General features: G+C 35.6%; 1 protein-coding gene across 2 annotated transcripts in view; it reads right to left on the bottom strand.

Moving 5' to 3' along the window:
* Positions 1-9005, bottom strand: part of Vsig1 (V-set and immunoglobulin domain containing 1) — a 33731-nt gene extending 24726 nt beyond the window's left edge. The window contains exon 1 of one of the 2 annotated variants that reach the window (XM_031368754.1): positions 8792-9005. In XM_031368754.1, coding sequence (XP_031224614.1) covers positions 8792-8843 — 52 coding nt within the window. In that variant the 5' untranslated portion in view covers positions 8844-9005. The remainder of the gene's footprint in view (positions 1-8791) is intronic. The other variant, XM_031368755.1, reaches the window with a different exon arrangement.
* Between the last annotated feature and the right edge of the window lie 2091 nt (positions 9006-11096).

Below are 11096 nucleotides of genomic sequence, written 5' to 3'. Positions count from 1 at the left end.
GGGGGGGAGAGTAGTGGTGGACTTACTGAAAGATCTAAATTATATCCACAGTATTACAAAGATATCAAGTTTCTTATAAACTTTCATCCTTTTATGAATATGTAGTGGAGTGAATCAAAATCTACGTAACAGGTAATAATGCCATTGATCTAGTGACCAGAGGAATATGTGTTGTGAATTTTTTCTATTTCTTTTTTCAGTTTTAACCTTTAACACAGTAAATGTTCATAGAAGTATTTCACATGGAGAAAACATTTTTTGACAGACCTCAGGACCTGTTTGTATATGCTGAGTAGGCACTGTACCTCTGAGCTACAAACTCCAAACTCCTCCCCTCATTACTAGTTCACAATTTGGTTGTTTTGTATCATTTCACTTATTTTACATTTAGGTTTTATGGCTGAATACTTGGTCTCTTTTAGTCAATGTTCCACAGGTGCTTGGGCACTATGCTGTTATTCAGTTGTGTACTCTACGAAAGAAGATATGATTTAAAGCACCATGATACATCTAACATACACAAGACTCTGGGCTCAATAACCAGCACTGGTAAATAAAAGATAAATCAAACCACTGTCAATACTTGTGTCAATATTTTACTAGGTACAATGGTTTGTGTAAATTTCACTTCCATTTGGGTCCACTTGCCTTCTCCAACATTTAAATGTCACTGTCTCGAGTACAAGGTAATGGTATAATGTCGTTTTTTTCAATCATCACATATGATGCACAGAACTCAGGAGCAGTCACCTGTATGTACTCATATTTCTGCCTTTCCTTTTGCTCCCTTCATTCTTCCTAATTCTTCAATATCCTTACTTTCATCATCTTCTGTATTTCAGAAATAATTCCTTTAGCTGTTTTTCAAGCGTATGACTGCTAAGTAAAGATATCCCACCCCCTTTGACTGAGAATCTCATTATTTCCCCTTAATTCTTGAGAGATAGCTTCACTAGATACAGATTCTATTTTTTGCATCTCTGCTATACTACTGAGTGTATCAGCATGTTTCTTCTTTTTATTATTGTATTTTGTTAGTTCTATAATTTCCATTTGGGTTTCTTGGGAAGACAAATAATCTAATTTTACTTAAAAATAATTCAAAGTAGAGGAAAGGAAATTGAGGGTGAAGTTATGCATTCAAATAGTCTTCAAGACTGGAAATATGGCTTGGGGATAGAGTACTTGCCTTGCATGAACAAAGCTCTGATTTTGATCACCAGCAATGCAGAAAGCCTTCAGAGAAATAGATGACTGCAATGTCTGACTTTTATTTGACTTCTTTGTCTCTTAATTTAAAATTAACTGAAGAACATTTATACATGTGGTATGCATTTGTGGTTTGCTTGGTATTCTGATATATTATAGAATAATTATATTATTAATTGATATATCCACCATTTAATGCATTTATTATAGTTTGGTAATGAGGACATTTAGAGGTGGCAACCACAGAGCTTGCATGGATCTGTGTCAGGCCCTCTGCATACATGCTGTTGTTCTTTAGCTTGGATTTTCTGTTAGACTCCCAACAGTGTATGTGTATGTGTGGAGGAGTCTCTGACTCTTTTAAATGCTTGTAGGCCTTTTTCCTCCTACCGGGGTTGCCTCATCCACCTTGATATGAGGGTTTGTGCCTAGTCTTATTGCATCTTGATATGCCATATTTGGTTGATATCCCTTCGATGCCTGCTCTTTTCTAAAGGGAAATGGAGGAGTACTGAATCTTGGAGAAAGGAAAGGTGGCATTGGTGTGAGTGGGAGGGGAAGGGGGAGGAAGGAGAGTCTGTGGTTGAGATGTATTGTGTGAGAGAAAAGTAAATTTAAAAGAAACATATTCTCTTAGCCACTTTCAAATACACAGTATGCAATTACAACTAGTAAAAAGCGGGGGTCTGTGAATTTGAAGGAGAATATGGAAGGGTTTGGAAGTAGAAAAGGAAAGGGAGAAATATAATGAAATTATAATCTCAAAACATTTTTTTTCACAAAGAAATACATAATATATTAACTGTGGTCACTTGATTGTGCAATAGGTTTTTAAAATACTCCTCCTGTCTAATTGGAACGTTGAATCTGTTGAACATCAATTTGTGCTAAATACTGGAGAGACAATGTTAAATGAGAAGTCCCAGTCTCTACCTGCCATTTCTATCACAGATCAGTGTGGTAGTGGGTGAAAGTCCATGACATAGGGAGTACAAATCTGATTCAAACATTCCCTGATTTTTTTAATATTGGAAGACACATATATCTAGAGGAATTTGAGATCAGTAAAAGCTCAAATTACATATTGGAATTCAGTATTTTCAAACTATAAAGTGAGACATTTTTAAGGACATTATACATTTTCTCACAATAGTAAAGCAAAACTGCCAGACAATTTTTTATTGCCCAGATTGCCAATATTCAGAATCATAACCAATTCTCAAATTTTGAGGAAAAGATGGTTTTTAGACATTAGCCACCCTTAATACAGTAACAACAAACATCACAGCTTCAAGCTATGGAACTTGATGCTAGTTTTTAATTTTTCAAATAAACTTCATTATATTAACCTTAGTCCATGCCGGGCCCAGTGCCTTTCTGCCCTGCTGTTTGTGCATCAAGATGTAAAGCTCTCAGCTATTGCTCCAGCACCATGACTGGCTGCTTGCTGCCCTGATGATAATAGACTAACCCTCTGAAACTGTGCTGGGACAATTTGGCATCATTCAGGTTGGCTTGCATCAATCCAAACTTTATCAAGGAACACCATTTACACACTGGTTTTAAGCTCTACCCTTTTGGATATATTTAATGTTTGGTTGTTCCAGACATCCCTATAATTAAGTGAATCTTAGGCAGTTGTGTGGTTTCTCTGCTCTAAAGAAATCAATGAAACCATCAGGATGCCTGCCTGAATGCAACCCAGAAAATGATTTAGTAGAAGTGGATTTGACAGGTCATGGAAATGCTGAGTTTGTAGAGAAAGGAGAGCATAATAATAATAAAAATGACTTAGTTTCCCCAGATAATATAAAACTCATTCACACAACAGATACAATCCATCTGCCTGAAACAAAAACATCCTTTTTCATTTAAGTGGAGTTGGATCTTTTCTTTTAAGATAAGAAAAATATGGAGTATTTCAGGTACAAACAACAGCATCAAGCAGAGACTGTTTCTTATTCCTTCACACCTGAAGATTACTCTCTGCTGGAAAATTTAAGGAGTTATGATTGGGAATGAGGTCATGGGAAGAAACTCTGCTCAGACCAAGGAGCACTTAAAAAATGTATACATCATCACTCACTGAAGTGTTTGAACTCCCAAATGAAAAATTAAGAGCTAATGAATAGCCTTGTTTGTAACAACTAGCTCTTTAAGGGTGAGAGGAGATGTGTACAGAAGTTAAAAGGCATAGGTCCCAGGAGACTACAGACAGACAAGTCAATGCCTAAATGATCTCACCACAGAAACTGCTTTTCAATGACACTAATATAAGTGGAAAAGAATATTAAGGGATATTTCAAAAAAATCTGATGCCAGAACATATCTAAAAAATAAATCACCGAGAAACAAGAATCTAAAAAAATAAATAAATAAATAACAGGTACCTATACTGACACTTCTGATGAGCGTTCAGAAATGGTATTTATCTTATATTTTAATAGGGAACCATAAATATCCTTAACCTACTTCTTCCTTGGGGGCTGGAATGATGGCTCGGTGGTTTAGGGCATTTGCCACTCTTGAAGAGGATGACATCCTTTCCAGCACCCATATGCCGACTCACAAAACCATTCCTAGCATTCCAGAGGATTTGATGCCCTTTTCTGACCTCTATAGGCACTAGGCACATACATGGTCCACAGATATTCATGTAGGTAAAACATTCATACACATTAAATAAACAAATGTAAACACTTTTAAAAATACTTCCTGAAATTTAATATTTCAATGTTTTGTAAAACATAATACTAATCTATATTAGTAGTACTAATATATACTATATTATATACTATCTATACTATAGATTAGTTCATACTAATCTATAGAACATGGCACATAATTTAGAGGAAGTGTGCACATATTGCTTATTCTATAACATCAATAGCATACTGAGAAGCATATAATTAAGTATAGCAAGTATGGTAGTTTGTATTGCTTGGCCCAGGGAGTGGCACTATTTGGAGGTGTGGCCTTGGCAGAGGAAGTGTGTCATTGTGGATGTGGGCTTTAAAACCCTCCTTCTAGCTGCTTGGAAGCCAGGCTTCTAGCTGCCATGCTCCTACCTTGATGATAATGGACTGAAGCTCTGAACCTGTAAGCCAGCCCTAGTTAAATGTTGTCCTTTATAACACTTGCCTTGGTCATGGTGTCTGTTCACAGCAGAAAAACTCTAAGACAACAAGACTCTTCAATAGCCATAAAATAAGATTAGTTGAGTGGAGGAACACCAACTAAATGGAGCAGATCATTTTAACAACAGCAATCATTTTGATATTGTGGGATAAGAAACACTATATCACTGTGAAACATATATATAATATATGTATATAACTATATGTATATGTATACATATACATATATATGTACATATATATGAGACAAGGTGTTTCCTAAAAGGAAAATTCTGGTACCTTCATTGAATTTAAGGCATACTGATCTAGTAGTACTCAAGTAAACACAATTTTCATTATGACCTTCCCAGTCATTTAAACTCCTGAGATGTAGTTCTTCATCTTTGAATGGTTTCTTATGATTTTTGTAAGGATTAAATGAATATTTTAACATTTTGCCACTATGAAGTATCTGATACTGCTGCTTTCATCTATTTAAAGTAAACACACAAATAGGCTGCAGGCATATCAATTATTTCTTTTTTATTTGAGTTTCATAGAGAAAATTTATGTGGGTCATTTTTACACTAAGAATATATAGTTGGGTCACTGTAGCCTTTGGTAGTAATAATTGTATCTGTAAAATGTATATGAAATGGAGCAATGTGCTACATGTCATAATAAAATGAATCTGAAATTATTTTTAAAAACAAAACAATAAAAAGTGTCATTTTTTACTGTTGGTATTGATAGTATCAGGCTGAAGTGGTTGCCAGATTTTCCCACTGTAAGGTACCATTGCCACTCTTCCCAATGCCATTGTCTCTGAAGTGATCTCTCTAAGTAGCCTCTAGTAGGAAGTTGTATCCACAGAAACCAGCTGAACTTTTCCAACATCAGAGACTTGTGTTTCCACTATTATAAATTTTGTTCTATTTGTCAGTAATGGCATTGTGGATTCATGGACATTTAGTCTCCAGTTTTAGTTATAATCTAAGTATTATCTATTAACTCTTTCACACTTTAATTTCTCAATTAATTTTTGGGTTTTAGACATTCTTTTCAGTTCTTTGAAGAGCCCCACAAGTGTACTTTCCTAGCCTGGAACAGTCTTCTCTATTTTCTGTTTTGTGCATAGAATAAACCACTTCTGTAAACAGTCCTCTCTCTCTGGATTGGAGAATGTGACTGAAAATAAAGATCTGAATAGTAAAAACAAAAACAAACAAACAAAAAAAACCAATGAAACCATTCTGCTACTGTATATTATTTACTCCTCTGAGATCGTCCTCTAGCTCATCATTGTTCTGCAGAACTTTCTGTGAGGATGAGGGTGGTGGTGGTCATGGGAATGTTATGTATCCATGCCATCCAATTCAGTAGTCACTACTCACATGAAATATGGCTAGTAAAATCAATAAAAGTCATGTTATAATTTATCTTAGTTAAAGTGAATTAATTTAAATCTAGATAGTCACATGTGGACAATGAACAGGGCAAATGAGGAACTAACTAGTAAGCAGTTCTACAAACATCTGGAGAAAAATTTTTCTTCCCTTGGATTAATTCATATATTTTTATTTACTTGTTTTTTATTAATCTATTCACCCACTCTATATCCCTCCCTCCCACCTCCCCTCCTCCCACCCCCTTCTCTCCTTCCCCTCAGAGAAGTGGAGGCCTCCCAGTAATTTATATTTAAATTTGGAATAATTTTATAATGAAAAATAATATTTAAAATAAAAAAATGCCCACATTAACTGAGTAGTGAATAACAGGCTAAAAATACTAACACACATTTTATAAAATCCTAGCTTACAATTTTCCTCAATGACTTGACTGAATTAATGAACAAGGCAAAACTGAGCATATGGTTGAAATGCACATGCCTGCTTCTCAAAATGTGTGCTTTCATTTAAATTAATCAACATTCTAAAGATTTTAAATGTGTTCTATTTTGGTGGTGATTATTCATTTGTTTAATGCCTACTATGTGGGCAAGTTCTTTGCTTATTTGGGGGATTACTAGACTACTATCATGCCACGGTGGAAATACTGCCCAACTGGCTCTATTTCCTAGGTGCATTTCAAGTGATTTTTCTCTCTATCCACTTACATGTAAAGATGCTCCATTTTTTAGTTACAAAATAATATAACCAAATGATCCTGCAATTTTTGTGTTTGACTTCAAAACCAACATTCAAAGATCTTTACTTCTCTCAAATGCATACCTCCATTAAATGAAAACAATAGTGATATATCTTTCTAACAGGTGACAAATACATTATCAGAAGGCACTAAAACCATACATTTTTTTTGCATAACAAAGTTTTAACTAAAATTCATTTTCCCAAAATGGAAATTAAAACCTCAGACATCACTGAGACTATTTTGATTAAGATAACATCTTCCTGATTAGCTGCACAGAAATTTGATTTTAAATATGAGTATGAAAATCATTTCCAGATGTCTGGGTTCGGGGGTGGTGAATTATTCTTTCAACACATTTTTACTAGGGTCCAAGTACCATGCTTGATACAAAAATAGTCTTTTTATGGAACAAATGCAAGTTGAGCATGAAATTGTACATTTATAAGACACCATTACTTTTCCTACAGCCATACTATCTACTGATGGCTCCTAATCAGCAAAGTGACTTGGGTCTCTGTGAATGACTGGTATATATTACCCAAATCTTCCTTTGTATGCCTTTCCATATGAACGTGACTACAGCAGATCACATCATATTATACCCCATTTTCATACCACCTCCTGTACAATCAGATTTTGCTTTGGGCCAGCTAAAACATATATCCATAACACAGCACATGTCAAACAATGACAAAAACAAAAAAGTCACACAGTTGATTTAAGAGAAAATACCCAGGTTTTATGGCTCACTCTGATTGGGCCATCTACTGAAAGTTACAATATATTTACCACCATCATGCTGAATCATTTTTTAAATAATAGGAAAAATGAGGTACAAGGCATAGGCCCCATTAGAATATAATATACATTCTTACATAGAAAAACGAATTTACCCAAATCTGAGTGGTAAGATTACATTTTTATTTATAAATTTCTGTATTGTCAAATTCAGTAAATGTCTATTATATTTATCATCAGTAAAATTATATAAATACATATTTATTTATAATAAAAGCCAATCATGTATTTGTTATAATCCTATGTCTGATATAGAATAGGGCACAGCTTTACAGAAAGAATTATGTTGACTAAAGGTGTGCTCCCAGAGGGTTGGTACATAAAACTTAGTGTTTTGCCCAACTAGCTAACAACTGAAGAAAATGATAGATTTGCTTCATCTATTAAGTAGAAACAAAACTCTAAGATCAAGTAACTAACACATTTCCTACTCCATGGCCAGAATAGATCATAGGATATATTTAATAGTTCTTTCTGATGACTTTTGACTCCATATAACATCTTTAAGCATTAATAGTAGATATTTAAATTTTTTCTATTTACCATATGACAGAATTTAACTTAACATTTTCCCTATTCCTAAAAATGTTAGGGAAATAAAATCAAAACATTTAATCACACCACCAAAAAGGAACCATGATTATTATATTGACTTCATTTAATTTATCATAATTAATGTTTGTGTACCTTGACTTTTTGCTTATTTTATTCTGAGCATGTTTTTGTACCATTAAATGTGCTCATAAAATTGCATGCTAATGATAGCCTAACATTACTCATGACTTAAAAGAGCACCCTTGTTTTATAAACAATATGATTGTAGCTACCATAAACTTAACTTACCATCAGAACAGATTCAAAATATACACATTAGTTTTAAAACCCCAGCCAAGGGACTTTCCAAATCAATTGAGCCTGTCCTGAGCATAACAAAGACTGGGGTTTGGGCCTCTAAAAATGATGTTGTTCTGCTCAGATCCCTAAACTCATCCATATTATCCATATTATGGTATGACTACTCGATCATGTAGCTTCTGCAGTAAATAACTCAAGACTCAAAAACCGCACTTCCTAGGAAATGCTTACTAACTGAACAAGCACTCAGTGAGTCTTTCTCTAGTGTCCCCACACATATGTTCATGTGGTCTCGAGGCCAGGCTTTTCTTGCAAAATGAGTCAAACATGGTGAGCTTAGGGGAAACACTGAACTAAAACAGAAATCTTATCTTTAAAGTACAAACTTTGCTTTGTGGGGAAATTTGCTTGTTCGCCTTTCAAACGAAAGAAAATGGGAAACATTTCACAAGCTCTGTAAAAGAATTTGGCTGCCAGAATGACCTCCCAATCAACAACACCAAACACATTTTCTCAACAAGAGTTCTGAAAATAGACGGCATACTCATTACAATTTCTTTGAATCTAGAAGACAAAGATCTTTGTAAATATCTGAGATTTTTAAGTCTAAAAGGAAATTCGACTTCCAGTTGCCATTGGTAATTGGAAGATCTATTCCTTACCTGCAAGGCAGTTTAAGATCAGAAAGACCTTCCAAAATGCAAACACCTTCATGCTGAAAGTCACTTGGAGCAGCAGGTGCCAGGCTGAAAGCTGCCTGAACTAGGCTGAGTTTCAAATTGGCTTCTTCAATCACAGCCTGGCTTATCCACTGGGCATCACCAAGCAAATAGGCCTCCTTAAGCTTGCTTATTGGGCACTGACTTCTCTCTGAATAGATCTGTGTTTATTTGAAACACTTTTTCCCCCGGGTGTGTTCCCTTGATATATTTGCTACTGTGTTAATAATAAACCATGCACTTTCTTAAATCCTCCCAGCTCTTTGTACACAGATTCTCTTTGGTTGCATTGTTTAAAAATCAACCCTTTAAAAAAAAAAAGTTGTACTTGGAGGGCCTCCTCTAGTTCTTCCCATAAGATGTCTTGGTCCTGCTGCTTCTAAAGTGAATGGTAGATTGGTCCCATCTCCAACCTGCTGCTTCCATTTTGTTCTAGAAATAACGTTAGCCTAAAGCAGCAGCTTCCTGAATGGTCTCCTGGGTTTCTTTCTCCTTCATCCTGTGTAATAATCTGTACCAATCTCAGGCTAATGTCTCAACTCTAATAAGGCATTTTCAGTAACACTCCACAGACTGGACTGTCAGCAAGTCCAGGGTCCTTCTTCTAGATTCCCAGCTTTTCATGATCCGGTCTTCATTACATCTGAACTATCGTCACAGTAAATGCTGAAAAGATTTATTGCACAAAGTGTTTAGTCAGACAAAAAAACCTCTCATTTCAAATGATGTTTTATGAACTTTAATTTACAAGAAAATGATTTCATGTCCATCTTTCTTTAGCCAAGTGAATTCCCCCCTCTTCAGAAAACCCTTTCACTTCTATAAAACCTAGCTCCTCCTTCCAGACTTCCCTTTCCACATCTATGTCTGATGCCAAACCTTAAGGACTTCTGATCCTCAAAATCTTCCATTTCCTCATCTTGATGTCTGAGTATATTTTCAGACTTTGTAAATGTATATGTCAGTCCTCCCTGGGATACCCCTGGCATAAATTCACATTTTGCTTACAGGCAATTGGTATTGGGCAGTTGATACTAGACTGTTCCCCCATAGTTTCCTAGTATTAACTGAGTCTCACCTAAATCCAGTGACTGTGACCTCTTCTTCTAGGGAGAGTGAGCCTCTTCAGGGAGAAAGATCAATTCTTATACAGGAAAGACCTAGCTTAAGAAATAGTGTGTCTCAAAATATAGCAAAATAATTCATACTCTTGCAGAAGCAATATGATGAGTCATAGTCTCTGTCCTATACAGACCTTACTTAAAAACCAGCTTAATTCTGGGTATCATGCCTTAAAGAATGGGGATAAAGAGACAAAAACAACTGATGGCAGAGAAAAACACATTTTTTTTTCCTTCACGGCAGGAATTATGCACAAGACATTTTTTTTCAAATAAATATTTCATGCTCTTGATACCTACTTTCCTTTCTGAGCCCAGCCCCTTAGTTCTAGGAGTTTCTAGGCTGCCTTTAAGGGGAATTCACTCCTCAGAGACCTCATACTCAAAATGTCTTCTTTTTTTCTATCTGTACTCCTCCAGGAAACATCACCATTTGTAAAATCCCAGTATCAAGGCAGGAAGGAACAATATTTTTGATGAACAATTTGCAATTTGTTCACATTACTGAAGATCAATGACTGGCATCCTCCAACTAAATTTCCAATCAGGAGAATTAATCAATGAGAAAAATTATAGGCGAAGTTCTGCACCAGAGAACAGTTTGTAGGGTGGCTCTCTGGAGGTCCACACCAGCTCCCCTGAACCTTGGTTATTAAGTCTTGGCTTCTAAATCCATCAAGTCTCCAAAAGACCCGCAGGTTTCACTAAAAGCCATTGACATTTCTGTTGGCACAAAGGTGAAATAGAGATAGAGAGCTTGTTTAGATATAGCTATTTTCTGGTTTTTTTAAATTTGGTTTTCGTTGAAGCTTTCAATATATGATCATAGTATTTACATCATTTCTGCTCTTCTTTCTCCCCACTACAATTCCGTCCATTCTCCCTCCCCACTCCCTCTCAAACCCCCAGCCTATTCTTCCTCTTAGGTATGATGTTTGACAACCAGGGGCTTATATGTTTTTCCCATGTTCCATACATGACCATAGTAGACTGCCCATATAACTGGTTGTCTTGGTCAGTTATTATCACCTTGACATAAACCTAGATGTAGCTGGGAAGATGGACTTTTAACTGAGAAAATGACTCCATGAGATTGGCCTGTAGGCAAGTTTGCATAATATTTCATT

The sequence above is a fragment of the Mastomys coucha genome, chromosome X (genome assembly GCF_008632895.1).
Source record: "Mastomys coucha isolate ucsf_1 chromosome X, UCSF_Mcou_1, whole genome shotgun sequence".
In the NCBI taxonomy this organism is placed as follows: Eukaryota; Metazoa; Chordata; class Mammalia; order Rodentia; family Muridae; genus Mastomys; species Mastomys coucha.
This window is presented reverse-complemented; position numbering and strand designations above follow the sequence as displayed.